The 18502-nt window shown below is 48.4% G+C and overlaps 1 protein-coding gene across 6 annotated transcripts in view; it reads right to left on the bottom strand.

Moving 5' to 3' along the window:
• ARAP3 (ArfGAP with RhoGAP domain, ankyrin repeat and PH domain 3) overlaps positions 1-14929 on the bottom strand; it is a 39267-nt gene extending 24338 nt beyond the window's left edge. For 2 of the 6 annotated variants that reach the window (XM_028738161.2, XM_028738164.2), the window contains exons 1-8: positions 11974-12123; positions 7962-9035; positions 5431-5486; positions 4649-4719; positions 3599-3675; positions 2566-2817; positions 1632-1701; positions 1146-1266 (exon numbers count right to left, since the gene is read on the bottom strand). In XM_028738161.2, coding sequence (XP_028593994.2) covers positions 1146-1266; positions 1632-1701; positions 2566-2817; positions 3599-3675; positions 4649-4719; positions 5431-5486; positions 7962-8992 — 1678 coding nt within the window. In that variant the 5' untranslated portion in view covers positions 8993-9035; positions 11974-12123. Of the gene's footprint in view, positions 1-1145; positions 1267-1631; positions 1702-2565; positions 2818-3598; positions 3747-4648; positions 4720-5430; positions 5487-7961; positions 9036-9211; positions 9558-11973; positions 12124-14608 lie in introns of those variants that run through there. The other 4 variants (XM_028738162.2, XM_028738163.2, XM_028738165.2 and 1 more) reach the window with 4 other exon arrangements.
• Positions 14930-18502: the final 3573 nt, after the last annotated feature.

Here is an 18502-nt window from a genome sequence, read left to right as displayed (position 1 = left end):
GAGGGCGTTCCACAGAGTGGGTGCCACTACCGAGAAGGCCCTCTGTCTGGTTCTCTGTAACCTCACTTCTCGCACTGAGGAAACCGCCAGAAGGCCCTCAGCACTGGACCTCAGTGTCTGGGCTGAATGATGGGGGTGGAGATGCTCCTTCAGGTATACTGGGCCAAAGCCGTTTAGGGCTTTCAAGGTCAGCACCAGCACTTTGAATTGTGCTCGGAAATGTACTGGGAGCCAATATAGGTCTTTAAGGACTGGTGTAATATGGTTGAGGCGGCCACTCCCAGTCACCAGTCTGGCTGCCTCATTCTGGATTAGCTGTACTTTCCGGGTCACCTTCAAAGGTAGCCCCACGTAGAGCGCATTGCAGTAATCCAAGAGGGAGATAACTAGAGCATGCACCACTCTGGCAAGACAGTCTGCGGGCAGGTAGGGTCTCAGCCTGTGTACCAGATGGAGCTGGTAGACAGCTGCCCTGGACACAGAATTGACCTGCAACTCCATGGACAGCTGTGAGTCCAAAATGACTCCCAGGCTACGCACCTGGTTTTTCAAGGGCCCAGTTATCCTATTCAGGACCAGGGAGTCCCCCACACCTGCCCACCCCCTGTCCCCCAAAAACAGTACTTCTGTCTTGTCAGGATTCATCCTCAATCTGTTAGCCACCATCCATCCTCCAACCGCCTCCAGGCACTCACACAGGACCTTCACCGCCTTCACTGGTTCTGATTTAAAGGAGAGGTAGAGCTGGATGTCATCTGCATACTGATGAACACCCAGCCCAAACCCCCTGATGATCTCTCCCAGAGGCTGCATGTAGATATTAAAAAGCATGGGGGAGAGGACGGAACCCTGAGGCACCCCACAAGTGAGAGCCCAGGGGTCTGAACGAATGAATCATGTAAAGCATCCAACCTCTGCTTAAAACCCTCCAAGGAACTAGAGTCTCTTGAGGGTGTCCTTCCATTGTCAGACAGCTCTTGCTATAGCTACAGGCCGCTCTCCTCTCTCCCAAGACAAGCGAAAAGGGCAAAGTCTCGGCAGTGAACAGGATCACAAGGATCTCTCTCTGTGTGTACGAATATTTGAAACAGATAAAAATAAGAGAGCGGGTGCTCTCTGCTGGGGTTCAAGATGGGATTTCTCACCCTCACTTTCAGCTCTGAAGACAAAGATCCTGTGTTTCGTGACAACTTGGAATTTGTTGTCCTTGGTGGAGCGCACCACATCAATGACAGAGAGGGGAACCAAACCTTTAGGATACGGCTCCTGCAAGAGACAAAGGGAGCTCAGTGTTGCCATTTCCCCAGTCTAGTTATATCTTAGGCTGATCTGGTTTTCCCTCCCCAGCCGGAAGGCAAAAAAACAACAAAAACCAGCTTGGCAACCGGGCTCTTGAAAATAAACAGATGGGTCAAAGGCTCTTGCATGGGATGTTGGGGCCCTAAATGGATGGTTGTCTCCCAATGACCCCTCCCACAGCCATGCACAGAAAGGCCCACCCTTCCTCAACTGAGCCAGGACCTCCCACTGTCTTCTCCCTTCGGTCTCCCACTCGGGTCTCCCTGAGCACGCCCCCCCCCCACCAAATGTGCAGCATTTAGCAGCCAGAGTTTCTCTTCTTCTGGTCCCACCTTTTCATTGTTGAAATACATGAGACTTTTCCCGTCAAATCTGACAAAGCGTCGCTGGAAGACGTAGTTCCTGATGGGAATAAAAGGAGAGCCGGCTCAGTCCAAGGCCCTTTCTCAGGGGCACCTCTCTGCACTGCTAGAGCTTAAGAAAGGCCTGACTCTGGTACCAGTAGGGCTCAGTGCTAGAACCCGGTTTAAGGCTTAGTGCAAAAAGTTTTCAGCTCTCGGGCAGAAAGCCTCTCAGCTAAGGCTGAGGAGTAAAGGCTGTTTAATGGACTAATCGTACGCCTTTCATCTGTTCAATAAATGTGCTTATTACCAAAACTTCAATATATGTGCCTTTCAGAGATAATCTGAACACCTAAAGCCATGTTGTTTGGAAACACATGTGACACCCCTCTCCATGGTCATCATCAACTGGGGGCAATTTGGAGTACAGAATCAGAGAAAGAGTAAGAACAACAACAACAAAAGCCTCAAATACCCCAAACAAGTTATGTTCCTAATTGGAACTTCATTAAAATTTGCCCTTGCTGATCGATCCACCAAAGACTATGTCGATCTGTTTACTGATTAAATACTCTGCACATGTGCAGAGTGCATTTCCTTCACAGAGTGATGCAGCCTACTCTCACACACCAGGGCTTAGAGAAGGACCTCCTGCCCTTCACTTCTGGGCGTGTATAAATCTCAGCATTTCTTCTTCCTGTCCAGGACATTTCTCTTTACCAAAAGAGAACTATCAGTTTTCTGGCAGAGATGTAATTATTGTTTTTGTGTTTGTAGTTACTTCAGCTTGCGTGATTTCTGATGCTTAAATTGTGTGCACTGCTCTAGGCAGTTTATTGGGAAAGAGGCAAATAAATGATTGCAAGTAAGCAAAGAGCCTGTTTCCACACAGGTTTTAACTTGGCGCATTTCCCTTGCCACTTACCCCTGTGGAGACAGCTTGTCCAGCCAGCCGTTGAGCACAGTGACCGAGCGCTCTGACAGCGAGGTATAGCTGGCATAGGGGGAGATAGTTAGGTCCTCTGAAGTCTCATCAGGATACAGGTGGTCAGAGAGTCTGAATGGGGAGCCTTTGGCCCACAGAGCCTCCACTGAGGAGTATCCCTCGGCCTCATTCTGGGCAATGAGGACTGGCTGCAGGGACTGGCTCTTTTCTTCTATCTTGGTATTTCTGCTCCTGAAAGAAAGATGTCAGACCTGTTTCTTGAAGCATGGACAGCCCTTCAGCTATAGAACCAATTCCGTTCTCTCCCACAGCAGCTGGTAGCAAGAAGGGCAATTCTGTTCCTTTCAAAATGCCCTTTAGAGGAGCAATGAAGACAGAAGATCAGGAAACAGGAACACCAGTCCCTGCCAGCCCCATTCCTCTGTCCTGCTCTCCTCACTGAAACTGACAAGCAGAGGGGGAGTTAGAGTACAGTTAGGGCTTATGCACACTTCCTTTGGTCCCCCTGCTTCCCCCTGGGGAAAACCATTCTTTAGCGCTCAACTGGAGCAAATGGAAACCAGATATTCTGCAGATTGCCATTTGTTCCGATTCAAAGGTAAAGAGCAAGTTTTCCCTGGGAAAGGAGTGGGGCAAGGGGAAAACCACTCAGACCCGCACCTAGAAAGTGTGGGTCAAGCAAAAAACTGCCCAGAGCCTTGCTTTCTAGGCACAGGAAAAGCGGAAGTGTGGACAAGCCCTGAGTGATGGCCGGTCCTGTGAGTCCCTCTCTGCTTCACAAGAAAGACAGGCAACCACTAGTAGTGCTAAACCAGATCATCACCTGGTGGAAGCCCATGCCCACACTTACTCTGCACTGTCTAGTCTGGTGAACTTCTTTGCAGACTGCACCAATGAGATGCCATCTTCTGAGATATTTCCCAGTGTGTCCCTGCCCCCCTTTCAGCTTATTTTTAACACTGGTGAAAAGGAGTTGAGAAGTAGGGAGAGAATAGTAGCTAAAACCACTTACATGGGCCTTTCTTCTCCCTGGTTTGGTGCACATTCTGGCAACTCTTCGTATTCCTGCCACTCAGGGGATCCTGCAGCCTGGAAGAAGATTCTCATAGAATGTTTAGGAGACAAAGGTAGTTCTTGTTTCCTTTCCTTTTCTTTGCCTGCTGAAAGACAAGCTCCAGAACTCTATGCCCTGTGTACAAATTGATGCACACCAAGCTGCCAGGTTGGATCAGATCAAAAGATCAATCTAACCTAGTTTTAAGTTTCCAGCAGTGGCTACCCAGACACCTTGAGAAAGCTCACAATCAGGGCAGGAAGGTATTGGCCATCTTTGGCTGTCTGTCAGGAGTGCTAAGCTGTGCCTCCAGCTATGCTAGACCTTATGTGCTTTTGGACATAAGCTCCATTATTACAGAACTTTGGGAGCCTCCAGAGAATCTCCTTCCAAGGGAAACCAAATCCCGGTTAAGTGCTGTGTGCCTGGGGCATCTCATTGCTCAGAAAAGTGGGGGTGAACTTAGAAAGTGGGGTGCCATACTAGGCCTCTGGCATCCCCCCTAACCACTTCTGAGGTGTAATGAGCTGCTGCTTCGATCATGGCTGATGTTGCTGTGCTTGTTATTAATCATCTTCTAAGCCACCATCTCAAGGCAATTTTCACGTAGGATAATTAAAAACAGTTCAAAACAAAGCAGCAAATACTTTTTAAACAAGACTAAAACCTTGCAGCCCATTTATCCAGCTGAAATAACCTGTTGGAACAAAAATGTATTCAACTGCTTCTCGAAAGTGCAGATCACGGGTGCCTGTTGCATCACAACAGGAATGCTGTTCCACAGGACAGAGGCAGCCACACTAAAAGCCCCGCTCAGAGTTACTGTGGAGTGGGCTTCTGAGATCTCTAGAACTTGCAGGAGAAACTCTCCTGTGATCTACTGGGTGTATAAGGGATAAGGTGGACTCTTGAATTAGCAGAACTGAGCCTGAGCAGGAATCAATGCAAAGCATTCTCATTGGCTTTCACACTCCTTGCCCCTTACTCCATATTTGCATATCTCCTCACCTGCTCCTGGGCAGGCCACCATTGCCCAAACATGCTCTCGCAGTAGGGACTGATGGAGTCCTCAACAGGTCCTGTGGGGAAACAAAAGCTGAAATGTCAGGAGGGCTGAAGTGGCAGCAAGAAAAGCCCTCACTGGTCTCTGGTCTCTTAAGAGGGCCAAAACAGATGAGATGCAGGAGATTTTTGGATTCCACATGTTTGTTTCTACCTGGGTGGAATCTACACACATATTAAAAAACGTGGAAATGCTTTTTTAAAAAACGTTTTGAAAAATACGCCATCTAGTGCCACATTTGTATAATGCACTTTACAACACACTTAAAATGTTTTTATTTGCAGCTGTATAGCTGAGTCCCCTGAATAAAAAGGACCCTTCCCCCAATCTTAATCCACCCTCCAACTGCTGTTTGTCTCACAGGGCAAAACACACACATGTAGCAGCTTTGACAATGGGGATTTACATTCTTCCTTCTTCACCGCTGCTGTTCCAAACAAATTCAGAGCCCCTTGTGTCTTGTCTGTTCTGGGCCTTGTGTTTAGCATTTATCAGGTGGGCTCTGAACTCCTAGGCTCCTGTGCCCATGAAGGGTAAACACAGCCAGTTCCCCTAGGAAGTGTGCATAGACCCTGTACAGCTTTCAGATTTAGGAGCATATGGAACCCAAACCAACATTTACTCTCACAGTGTCCATCCCCCTCATTGGCTCCTATGTCTGATCTGGTTCTAGCTCTTCCCACGCAGCAATAGCTAAGTGGACAAAGGATGCTATTGCCGCTCTCACCTGATCTGTTATCAAGTCCCTGTGGAGGATGATCTAGGCAGAGCTGTCCCAAGGACCTGCAAGAATGGAGCAGAGATATATGGTAAATCCAGGAGAGATTCCATGTTCCAGACCTCCTTTGCACTTTGCTCACAGGCGCTCCTGGATAATTCATCCTTTTCATCCTAGCCAAGTAGCCAGGCATCATATCCAAAACTATCACACCTGCCAACCACCTCCACAGCAACACTCCCTCTACTCTACAGCCAGCCATGTAGTTTGTGGTTTTATTCGTTTATATCAGGGATATGTCAACCATTTTGGCTCCATGTACCAGAACCTCGTAAGGATTTGCCTCGCAGGACAAAAGTGACAGGGTGGATGGGTCTGCCCATCAAGTGACATCACAAATGACGTCTGGTGCTTTGAAGTCCCAGAGTCAGAACTTCAAAGCACCTTGAAGGCAGTAATGCAAGGCTAAAAGTGTGGTTTTGACCTCCCTTTTAGGAGTGTGTTGCTGATTGTGAGGTGCTTTGAATTCTAAAGCCCAGCCAAACTGAGTATGTTTGGGTGGGTAAGAGGGCCCTGCAGGGAGATCTCACAACACACCCAGCTCAGGCTGGGTTGATCTCCATTCACACCAGCTAATGTGTGTGTGTGTGGGGGGGGGAGGTCTATCATGCTTAGCGCTGTACAGTGCAGGGCTGCTTCAAAGAGCAGCACTGGGAGGATGAAAACACTTCTCTCTCCAAATACTGTTCTTTGAAGCACACGCAGCCAAAGCAACCAGTAATGGAAGCTGCTTTCCCCGCCTTGAACAAGGCATGCTATTGCCATGCGTCTTCTGACAGGCGGGTGGTAGTGAGGCTTGCTCCGATGGAGGAACCATTGGGAGACCACTTCAAGCTCCCAATTTATGTATAATGCCGGGTGCAAGGTGGGGGTGGGGCAGCATAGCTTCTCCAAAATGTCCTAGAGCAGGCTTCCTCATCCTCGGCCCTCCAGATGTTTTGAGACTACAATTCCCATCATCTCTGACCGCTGGCCCTGCTAGCTGGGGATCATGGGAGTGGTAGGCCAAAAACATCTGGAGGGCCGAGGTTGAGGAAGCCTATTCTAGAGGGTCAAATGGGGAAGTCTGGATCCCAAGCTGGGCCCATGGGTCAGGGGTTCCCCACCCCTGAATTTTATGCTGCTGTAATCAGACAAAGTGCATAACACAATATATCAGTAATGTGTGTGTCTGTGTGTGCTCCATCTTTCAGAGTGCACTGCTCTCATACAGAAAATAATAATAATAATAATAATAATAATAATAATAATAATAATAATAATATTTTATTATTTATATGCCGCCCATTTGGCTGGGTTTCCCCAGTCACTCTGAGCAGCTCCCAACAGAATATATATATATATATATATATATACGCGATAAAACATCAAACATTAAAAACTTCCCTAAACAGAGCTACCTTCAGCTGTCTTCTAAAAGTCAGATGGTTGTTTATTTCCTTGACATTTGATGGGAGGGCGTTCCACAGGGCAGGCGCCTCTACTGAGAAGGTCTTCTGCCTGGTTTCCTGTAAGCTCACTTCTCACAGGGAGAGAACCGCCAGAAGGCCCTCAGCGCTGGACCTCAGTGTCCGGGCAGAATGATTGGGGTGGAGAATCTCCTTCAGTTATACTGGGCCGAGGCCATTTAGGGCTTTCAAGGTCAGCACCAACACTTTGGCTCCCAGTACGTTTCCGAGCACAATTTAATGTAGGTCTTTCAGGACTGGGGTTATATGTTCTTGGCAGCCATTCCCAGTCACCAGTCTAGCTGCCGCATTCTGGATTTGTCATGGTCACTGTTAAGTTTGACCTCTTTCTCTTTTTATGTATTAACTTTATTTAAGACTTTGCCTGGATCTGGCTGACAGTGTAATAGGGTTTCATTTTAGATTTTTAGGAGTGAAGCTGTCCTCAAGAGTCAGCACCACTGAACCAGGCCTGGCAACCACGTTCATGAGAAGTGTGAAGCCCTGCAGTGTGAACTTGCAGGTAACCCCTAAAACTCTAAAACTCACTGCAGCTCTTAAAGGACACATTTGTGACATCCCCACCTGACCCTGATCCCCAGAGCTGCCCTGGCATGCCTCAAACTGACTGTGGAGCAAAAGGTCAGTGTTTTTGTTTTCAGGATGCGAATTAGCCTAGGTTCCATGCCATCCTATCACCCAAGATGAGGGCTATATGGGACCAGCTTCCCTTGGCATACTAGGTAGTGCAGTTGTGGGACGCTGTTCCTCAGGAATGTACAAATGCATTCTCAGAGCCATGAAAAGGCCTTTGTTCCAGCCCACATACGCCCTAGCCTTGTGCATCACTTAAGGCAGGCTGACTGGCTGGCTGCAAGGTCCAACAGGGATCCAGTCACCAACTCCAAAGGACCGGGGTGCAGAACTAATTATCTGCAACTGCCACAACCAAATGACCCCGTTCCTATTTTACCTGAGGCCTTTCTGTTGGTTTCCTGAAAGAGGACTGCTAGGAAAGGCATAAATACTCACTTGGCATTCTCCACGGTCACAGTCCCATTTTGCTTGACCAGGTCAGAAGGCTGACTCCTCACAGTTTCCTTCGCCTCCATGCTTTTCACTGGCAAGGGCACAGTGACATCTGACACAGAGTCTTTCTGCTCCTCTGGGGAGGCTGACTTGGTGAGGGCAGAAGGAAGCAGCAAGGGCTCTTTCTGCACTTGGCCGGCAGTTGGCCTTGACTCCGTTGGACTGCCGGTGTCCTCAGGCTGGCTCTTGAAGGTGGATGAGCAGGTGAGTTCATGCACACTCCTGACCTCCCCACTCATGCCGCTCCCAGGAGCAAAACACTGCAGAGCATATTCCAAGTGGCCCTCCTTTGGTCTACTCTGAGGTGGCAGGGTGACCCCTTGGACTTTGTCTCCTGGCCCTGGCTGGTGCTTTGGACTGAACTCAAGCCTCTCAGCATCCGTGGTACTTTCCCCTGGATCAAATCCCTCCAGAATAATAAACGTTCTTAGAGGTTGTTCAGAGCAAGACGTGGGATTGCAGACTGGTGTTTGTGCCAATGAGACTTTCTCTGGCTTGGCTGCTTGGTGCGCGCGAGGAAACAACGTCCTGGGTTTGGGCACTGGCTTGGTCACAGGAGGCGTCGGTTCCTTGTTCAACCGTGGATGCTGACTGTTGTCTTCACAGTCAAGATCAACCCCAAGGCTGGGAATAGTTTCCACCAAGACTTCTTTCTTTGTGCCCACTTCATTCTTCTCTGCCGCATTAGTCCCATCCAGAGAATCTACACACTTGCCAGACCTGTGACGAGCATCTCCTGCCATGTGTCCACTTCTGTCCCTCACAAGCAGTCGAGTTTGTTGCACTAAATTCAGAATCCTTTTGCGGTGCCCAGTAGCGGTGATGCCAAGCTTCTGCAGGTCCTCCTTACTGAGAGAGATCACATCTTTCACGGAGCCATATCCTTGTTTCTTGAAGGTATCCCAGTATCTCTCCAGATGGATGAAGGCCAGCCAGTCTGCAATGTCAGAGTCCACAGAGCACTGGTGGTGCATGTCCCCTTGGCAAGGGAGGAGAGAGCTTTTTCCAGGCTACCACCTGAGGGAAAGGAAAGAAAACAATTAAAAACCTGGCACAGGAAGGCAGCAGAACATCTCTCCTGGAACTGGGAGGAATGGAGAAGAGCTAAGTCTATGGGAATCCTTGGCTTGCCTCATGCACCCCTATCCTTGTCTTCAATTTGTGCAGATAAAAAGGCTCAGGAGTTCATATACCTTGAGATTAATTCAGCAGCATAAAATTGTCTTTCCTGTAGTCTGGCTTCCTTGGTGCTCATAACTTTCATGCTAAAGTTTCGCCTAGACAAAAGCTCCCAGAGAACAGCAATGGTCTCACATGGAAAACCTGCCCCCCCCCCACTTTCTCAGGAAGATGGGGCTGACAGACTTCTGTCACACAAAACTTGGCTCTGCACAAAGTCCTGACATTGGGCTGATATGCAGTCTCTGCGAGTCCTGAGAAGCCAGCCCTTGCTTGCTCCTGTGCTGTCTCTGTGAGAGTGCCAGCAGAGCATTCAGAACCCTGTCCTCTGTGCAGGAAGATGGAGGCCCATCCCAGAGTGAAACAACTGGATTGTGGCTGGAGTGAGATTCTGCCGGGGTGACCAATATGGGGAGGGGTTTGTGACTGGAAAGGCACTGCTGTAATCTGCCTGACTGCTAGCTAAGGGCATGAGAGAGGTCACCAAACTGTGAGTCACACACAGCAAGGGCCTCCTTCACACAGCCCGTCTGCCAGCAACTAAGACAGCATCCAGGCTGCTAGGCAGACTCAGGATGGGAGGGTCCCCCCCCCCCCTGTTTTGCAGAAGCCCTTCCTGCTATCGGCTCAGAAATCTCTCTGGTTTCTGCAAATAGATGGAGACCAATGACTTTCCTTTGCGAGTGCTGGTCTTTACAAAAATTCAGTCTAAATCCGGAACTGGCAAGTCTCACTCCTGGGCAATCTGCACTCCTGATTAATCATCGCTCTTGCAAAATGAATTAAAATAATATATTTCTTACTTATTTCCCTGACTCCCAAGTCTTGTGTTCATTTGATTTCCCTTAGTTGTTTAATTCAGTTTCACATCATGGTGCATTGTAGAAGGTGAAATATGGGAGCTTTGCCATGGCTTATTCTGGAAGGGCAGATGTCTCAGACCACAAGATGCACCAATAGGGGATCCTAACCAGTCAGATCCTAACCAAATGTTACATGCAAAGGGGTGCAACGAAAGCACAACAGCTGCTTTTCCCTAGGAGGGAAGCTGTGGGAAGAGAAGATTTGGAATGGAGAAGTGGCAGAAGCAGTGGGGGATGGGATGCCTATGTCTCCATTCACATTTTTTCCTGCACAAAACCATCCCCAGCTGCTCCCCCCTGGGTCCCATATTAATTTCTAAAATGTTATATGCCGCTATTATACCAGGTTTTTCATCCTCACCCTCATCCCAAACCTTTGAGACAGCATCTCCAAACATGTTTCAAACACTGCAAAAGGCAAAGTGGCTTGTGGTGTGTGTGCTCTCTCTCTCTGTGCATTATATTGCCCTCAGGATTGGAGGTGGTATACCTCTGAAAACCAGTTGCAGGAGACCATGAGCAGGAGAGTTTTGTTGTATGCACTGCCTGCATGTGGGCCTCCCCATAGGCACCAGGACATTGTGAGGACAGAACCCTGGACTAGATAGGCCTTTAGTTTGATCTAGGACTCTTATGAAAGAGAGAAAGAGATGCGGAGCAGAGATATGGTGGGTAGAAAATAGTTAAATGCCATCTCCCACACACCCTTGGCTTCTCAACTCCAAATCCCACTCGAAAACCTGCATTTCTTTCGGAAAAGCAACCATCAGACATTTGTGCAGATGCATGCAGCTGTATGTAGTTCTACCCTAATTTAGAAACTTTTAAAGAAGTTTGGGCCAATTCACGGAGGGTAGGTCTGTCAACTGTGATTAGCTATGATGTCTAAATGGAACTTACAAGTTCAGAAACAGTGTACCCCTGTAGTGGGGTACCAGGTAGTAGTGGGTGGAGGCAGTGGCGGTGGGGGACAGGGGGGATGGGACAAAGAGAGTCTATGTCACCTTCATGCCTTGTTTGTGAGCTTGCTGAAGGATTCTTACTGCCCACTGTTGGAAACAGAATGCTGGAATATTTGGATCTTGATCTAATCAAGCAAGAGAACCCCCATGTTCTAAAAACAGGGATGGTCTTATTTCAGCATTTTAAAAAACACGCTGAATTTACTCAGGTATTCTCATTCCTAAATTACGGTAGGTGCCCAATAGCAAATGCTTTCTGGGCACTGTACAAAAATCTTGGAATAGGAAAGATTCCCAACAGTCAATCAACACATGCTTAATTTACAAAGAAAGGATGCATACTTGTGATCTGTATCTAATCTGCATTAAATGATCCCAGGTGCGCTCTTTTGCTTAAGAAACACAAATGTCTTACTGAACCAGACCACGTTCTACTTTGTAAGAATGGCAGCAGCTGCTGGAGGGACCACAGTCTGCCTCCTGCTCACAGCCATTCTCAGGGATGTGGCCATATCACTTGGTTGGGTGCAAATCACTTCGTGTTCAAGAAATAAATAAAATGATTATTGAAAAGAATTAATCAGAACTCGTATTTCTCCCCAACATTATGTATATCAAAAATACTTGGCCTATATACCTGGCACTTCCCTTTCAAGGAGCTTCTCTTCCATTACGCTGCTGTGAAATGTCTCGTGCCTCTGGGAGGCTGCAGGTGATGGGGTCTGAGGCAGAGCTGCTTGCTTAGAGCTACCCAGCACATTCATGGTACGTGCAAGATCTGAAGCTGGGAGCTTCTGGTGGTCTCTTAGCCATGGCTGTGTATCGGCTCCACAATGCGCCTTTGGCAGCTCTCCTGACTCACTCCCATCCCCAGTTAGGAAAGTTTTCGCCCATGCAACTGCTACAGAAACTACTCTGGATTAAACTACTGTAATTCCGGCAATGGCTTACCTGTTCTCACCCCCCTCTTCACTCATTGTGGGTGCAGCGGCTGGTGCCACAGGAGGGCTATAAGGTATCCTTAGGAGTCTTGCTTGTAAAGCATCCCAGGCTGAATGTTTTTTCCGTGGACCTAGCTGCTGCACATTACACCACTTTGCGCTCGCTGAGCCTCCCCCCCCCCAGTTGTCCCATTTCCTCCCATTGTTCAGTGCAGGCTTCCTTCCTGTTGCTCTCTCCAACCCGCCCCCAAACAGGAATTACTTCAGCCATGCACTAGGAGTGCATATTTGTGCATAGGCCAATGGCACTGTGCATGCAGGTAGCTTGTTCATTCTACTTGGCATGAAATGTGTGCGTGTACTTCTCCAGATGTCAAAGTCCTGAGGTGGTAAACCTGTGTCTGAGCTGCACTGCTTCGTATTGTGTGAGTGCGTGCGCATGTGGGTGAGGTGGGGTCTCAACTGACCAAATGTTTCTTTTTGTAGATATTAAATTCCCTGCACATAGAAAACTGGAAGTCAGAGAGGAGGATATTAGCCATTGACAGGCTAATTTTCGACGCGGAGAGATTTTTGTTGTTGTCAGCATCCATCTGCCTTGATGAGACAGTGGAGTGTGCCTCCAGAGGTGAAGTCAAACCACTGCATTGCAGCAGTGAAGTGGGCTGCCCAGTTGACAAGACCACACTTTTGGCCTTGCTGATGTGGTCCAAAGGAAAGCAGACCAAGACATTTGGTACCAGCTTGGCTGTCGGAGTTGCCGGATGGAGGCATCCAAGATGCCATCCAGCTGTCTTAGGGACCCCACTCCAGATTTGTGTATGGTTTAACCTTTTCTTCTCCCAAATATGTCCTGCAAGGCAGCTGAGGTTTGGGATCAGGGGGTTTCCCTCTCCTAGATGGGCTACCTTGATGGGCTCCATCTGCCCTTCACTTCCCTCTACGGCAGGCATGTCCAAAGTCTGTTTCGGGGGTGTTATGTACTGAGTTGAATAGGATCCAAACTGCAGCAGTCTGATTGGTCCTAGAACAATAGGATCCAAAAGGCAGCAGTCTGATTGGTCCTAGAACAATAGGATTCAGAATGCAGCAGTCTGATTGGTCCTAGAACAATGCAGCAGTATGATTGGTTGGCAGGAACTACCCAATCATGCTCCAGATAGAAGTGAATCCACAACCTGATTGGCTTACAGTAGAATTCCGGAATTAGCCAATCATGTGCAGCCCATTGTGTAAATAATGTATATAAAGCAGATACTTTGAGGGGACTTTCATTCATTCCTCCTCACCACTATGAGCTGAATAAAGAGCATGAAATCACTTTGCGACTCTGAGTATATTTCAGGGGGCCTAATCCGGCCTGCTGGTTGATTTAATTCGGCCCCTATGGCAGTTTATTTCCTGGGGTAAAATCCCAAAAAACCCTCAACAACTTCAATTGTGGTTGGCTCTTTGGTCGGCCCTCACAGCCCTTCACTTCATCAAATCTGGCCCTCTTTGAAAAAAAGTTTGGACATCACTGCCTACGGAAAATGCAGAAACCACCTTCTGGACCATTGGACTCATTCTTGGTCCCACCCACTTGATCCGCTGGAGCCTGTCTTTGCATGCAGGGGAAGTCCTTCACTTACTGAGAGTTTGAGTTTTCGGCTACCCACACCTGGTTTAACCAGCCAGCATATACAGTGGTACCTCGGGTTACAGACTCCGCTAACCCAGAAATAGTACCTTGGGTTAAGAACTTTGCTTCAGGATGAGAACAGAAATCGTGCGGCGGCAGCGGGAGACCCCATTAACTAAAGTGGTACCTGAGGTTAAGAACAGTTTCAGGTTAAGAACGGACCTCCAGAACGAATTAAGTTCTTAACCTGAGGTACCAGTGTAGCACAAAAAACCATCAATAAAAAGTACAAAAAGCATTGACTTGAAAAGTACATGCTTTGTATGGAGAAAGTATTTGATCATGTAAGTCCACCTGCAATTTGCTGCAGCGGAGCTAAGACACAGGTTTACGACCTTAGTAAGAACTGTGCCTGATCCTTCCCACCAGGTATTATACAGGTGTACTGTCATGTGAGTCAGCACACACCATTGCGTGCAAGTCTGTATATAAGGAAATGAGAGGAAGCAGGGTTTGCCGCGGTCGAAAGGCAAATGGTTTGAGTCCTCTGAAACATAACTAAGTCTAAACAAAGATGACAGGGAAAGCTGAGTGTCCAGTTGTTCCAAGGAGTAAGGAGGAGGAGGCAACATGGTGTACTTCACTGCACCCAAGTGAGGGGGTTGGGGAATCCAGGGAGAAGCAGGGTCTCAAGTCATCACAATCCGCACTGTATTCATTCCGCACTTAACTTAAATCCAAACTCTGCAGTCAGTATATCCTATTCGATTAACAAAAAGGTCACGGCAAAGGTTTTTAATCAGCCGGCTGCCAAGTTTACAACTGGGCTGGTGAATGTGCATTCGGGTTCATTGCTAACAGTGCCATTGATGTTGGTTGGCTTCCTTGGAAATACAGTAACTCTGAGGGCTCGCTCCCTGGAAACTCTCTAGCGCCTCAGGTAATCTAAACCCAGCAGTCAGCCAGAAAGAACGTGTGAAGTAGTAATTGAAATAACATTGGTCCCAGCCCCCCCTACGCTTACCTCTTTGGCTAAAAGAAAAGTTAGCGTCTCCCTGTGGGGCGGGGAAACCCTGCAGAGCCGCTGCCAGCCAGTGTGGGCAGCGCTGGGCGGGATGGGCCAGTGGCGCAGCGCCGCTTCCGAAGTCCCCGTGTCCGCACCAGGAGTTGAACCTCGCGCCCCGCGCCGGGTCTGGACTGGCCGGGAGCCAAGGCTCCCTCCCTCGGTGGCGCCCGCCTGCTTTGAGCCGCGTCTCCCCTGCCCCTGCAGCCCGTCGCCGGCAGGATCGCCCTCTCCGCGCAGCGCAGCGGCGGCGCCTCCGCCTGCCTCCTCGGGGCTGCGCAGCTCGCGGGCCGGACGCAACCCTCCCCGGCCCTGCTCTGGCCCCGCGCTCGGCCCGCCCCGCCAACCTCCGCCTTCGCTGCCCTGGTGGCCGGAGCGGCGGCGGGAGAAGCCGGCATTCGTGGCCGGGATTGGGGCGAACCAGGGGCAGCTCTGCGGGCAGCGACGGAAGAAAGGGCTCGCCCTGCTCAGGGATCCGCGGCCCTTGGAGCCCGGCGGTCTAGGGAGGAATTGGGCCGAAGAAGAAAAAATGCCTTAAAAAATAATAATAAAGTAGTGAGTTACGTTTAATGATGATAATAACAAAGGCTGACAATTCAGGGCACGGGCTTGAATTCTGCCGGAGGGGTCACTCTCAGGCATGCCCCCCCCCCCCCCAAGTAGCCATAGCTGCCCCGTACGGACTGGATAGGAGGAGTAACCTGCAAGTCAGCCCATTCCTATGTAGAGTTAGAACACCAGTGATAAGTGTGCATGCAAGTGTCCAGCCTGCAAATGGATCCACTCACATGGTGCTGTGCCATCTATATGCACACTTACATACGGACAAGCCCAAGGCTGCCCTCCGCCCACTTTCAGCCCACGATTTCTTTCTGGAGTGCTTGGCATACAGGAAGATTGACTACTCGGAGAGACAATGCCCCTGTGACTCGGGACAAATAGAAACGGCAGAGTATGTCCTTCTCCAGTGACCCTATCACAGAGGCATTCGTATTATCCTGAATTCCCCACTACTTCATAAGTACCCAGGGCGCACAGGGCAATTCTGAATCTCCCTGCTGCTCTCAGATACCAGTACTTGCAACAACATACCATGTTGCTAGATTCTGCACAGCAGCGCTCAAAATTCGTCGGAGGATGACCTGCGCCAAAACCCAGATTTAATGAACATATGAGTGCTCTGTAAATTGATAGTTAAAGTCTTTTATATATCAACCGTATTCTTTTAGCTTCTTTTAAATTCTTATAGACTTTTACATTCACCTTCTGTTTTAGTACCTTTTAGCTTTCCAAAACGCTTTCCAGATTTTAAATGACTGTATCCCACCCTTTTAAGCTGGTCTAAAACCGTAATAAAGATTTGTATTGTACTGGAGTGCTCAGATCCTCTCAGAATCACGGGGATGTTCTCAGAAGCATCACCTGGTCATATCTCTAGACCAGGGGTCAGCAAACTTTTTCAGCAGGGGGCTGGTCCACTGTCCCCCAGACCTTGTGGGGGGCTGGACTATATTAGAATGTGTCTATATATATATTCTACTCATGTAAAAACATGAGTAGACACATTCTACTCATGTAAAAACACGCTGATTCCTGGACTGTCCATGGGCTGGATTTAGAAGGCGATTGGGCAGGATCTAGCCCCTGGGCCTTAGTTCACCTACCCATGCTCTAGACCAGGCTCCAGCTGTGATGTAGAAATCTTGTCTTCCGAGAGCTGCAAGGCCACTCCCTTGTTGTGTAGAAGTTACATCTGTCCCTGATTTACCTAATCCTTACGGTGAAATTGATTATGGTCCTTACGGTTTTAAATTTATGTAGGTTTATTGAGGCTTGAGATAGGATAGCCCTAGCAATGCTGTCTGCTCTGTACTGTTAGGATTGCCGGGGCTTAGTAAGCAACAACCCTGCAATGAGTCAAGTGTTAATACTGCAGGTCAGAGGTGGGGCTGAGGCTGGTTTGGATGCCCCAAACAAAACATCCTGTGGGTTGCAGCAAAGGCTGATCTACATAATTTGCCCCCTCAGCCACCATCCAGATCAAATTCAGTGCTAAATTGCACACAAAAGCCTTCCATGCAGATGCACTTTAAAGTATTTTAAAACTCATAAAAATTATTATTTTTGGAATGAAATTGGATTTGAGTTGGGGAAGAGTAGGAACTCATCTCTTTGCTGGTACGATGTCTATCAGTGGGATCTGGATCTGAACGAATGGTAGATGGGTTTAGCTAATCTCAGGGCTAGCAGCAACTTCCTATTTCCTTTCCAACCAATCTCAGGACACTGGGAGGCTCCCTGAGTCACAGGCCAAACAGGAAAGCTCCCCAGCTGTATTTAGTGGGACCCCTCCTCCATTCCTGAGCCACCTCATTTCCTGGATGTCTTTGCTGGGTCTCTGAAAAAGGATTGTCTTCCCTTCCCTGCTCCTACTGGAAGAGTGCTGCCGTTAACCACCAACTAAACTGAACTCTGCTCTGGGCCAAAATCCTAAATCAAGAAGTTGTCTCAAAATCTGTGCTGTTGTAGTTTTCTGCATATCAGTGAGTTGGGAGGTTGGTTTCACTTCCTTAGCTTTCTATATACATCAGATTTCTATATACAGTGAGATTTTTTCCTAGCAGAGAATGAATGTTGGACTAGGAATTTCCTAGCAGAGAATGAATGTTGGATAGGAAAAAGATGTTCCTATTCCCCTCACCCTCATACAGAAGCTGTGCCTTTAAAGAATAACTTGAAACTGATTCACACTGAATGAATATTAATTCTTTATACTAACATAATTTGCTGTCTGCATCTGATCTGGGAAGGTCCCTTAAATGGGGAAGCACAGATAATTCCTTGTTTCTGAGTCTAGAAATCCAGTTCTGATTTGCTACTTACGAGACTGGTGAGTCATGACTATGATTCTGAGCCAGTGTGGGAGGAGATTGCATGAAAGCCTTCTTCACCACCACTGTTTGTGGCCCTGGTAGTGACTCTTCTCCAGTGCTGTTCAGTCAGCTGGAGTTGTGCTACCTCTCTGCTCTCTTTCCCCCTTCTCTCTCTCTCTCACCCCCCTTAGGAAAGTGGTAGATCATCCACCTTGCAAGCAGGTGGTCTCTGTTTCAATTCCCAATGGCACCTGCAGGTAGGGCTGGGAGAAGCTTGTGCCTGAAACCAGTCAGTGCAGACAATACTGGGCAAGATGGACCCATGGTCTGACTCACTACAAAGCAGCTCCCTATGTTCCTATGTTGTTCATGTGTCACATTCCACCTTATAGCACTTTACGGATGCAGCAAGTTACAATTCCTTTTAACACAAGCTTTGCTTATCAAGGTTGACAAAAGGTTGCCTTGGTGTGTTTTGCTGAGAGCTGTTAAACTACACATGCTGAGAGTGTTGCTTCTTGCTGTTGTATGTTTGTATCATGGAGCAGGTGGCGCTGTGGTCTAAACCACCGATCCTCTTGGGCTTCCAGAGTGGTGCTCAGCCCCAGATTCTGCCAACCTAGCAGTTCAAAAGCACGCCAGTGCAAGTAGATAAATACGTACCGGTGCGGCAGGAAGGTAAAAGGCATTTCCATGCACTCTGGCTTCCATCACGGTGTCCCATTGCACCAGAAGTGGTTTAGTCATGCTGGCCACATGACCCGGAAAAGCTGTCTTTGGACAAATGCCGTTTCCCTGGGCCTGAAAAGTGAGATGAGCTCCACACCCCATCGTTGCCTTTCACTGGACTTAACCATCCAGGGGTCCTTTTTATCTTTTGTTTGTATCATGCTTTAACTGCTGGGATCTCAAGGAGTATAATTGTCTTCCTTTCCCCGTTTTTTTATATTTACCACAGCCCTGAGGGGTAGCCTCAGCTGAG

This window comes from Podarcis muralis, chromosome 8 (assembly GCF_964188315.1).
Source record: "Podarcis muralis chromosome 8, rPodMur119.hap1.1, whole genome shotgun sequence".
Classification (NCBI taxonomy): domain Eukaryota; kingdom Metazoa; phylum Chordata; class Lepidosauria; order Squamata; family Lacertidae; genus Podarcis; species Podarcis muralis.
Note: the sequence above shows the minus strand (reverse complement) of the source record. Positions and strands in the feature narration are given on the sequence as shown.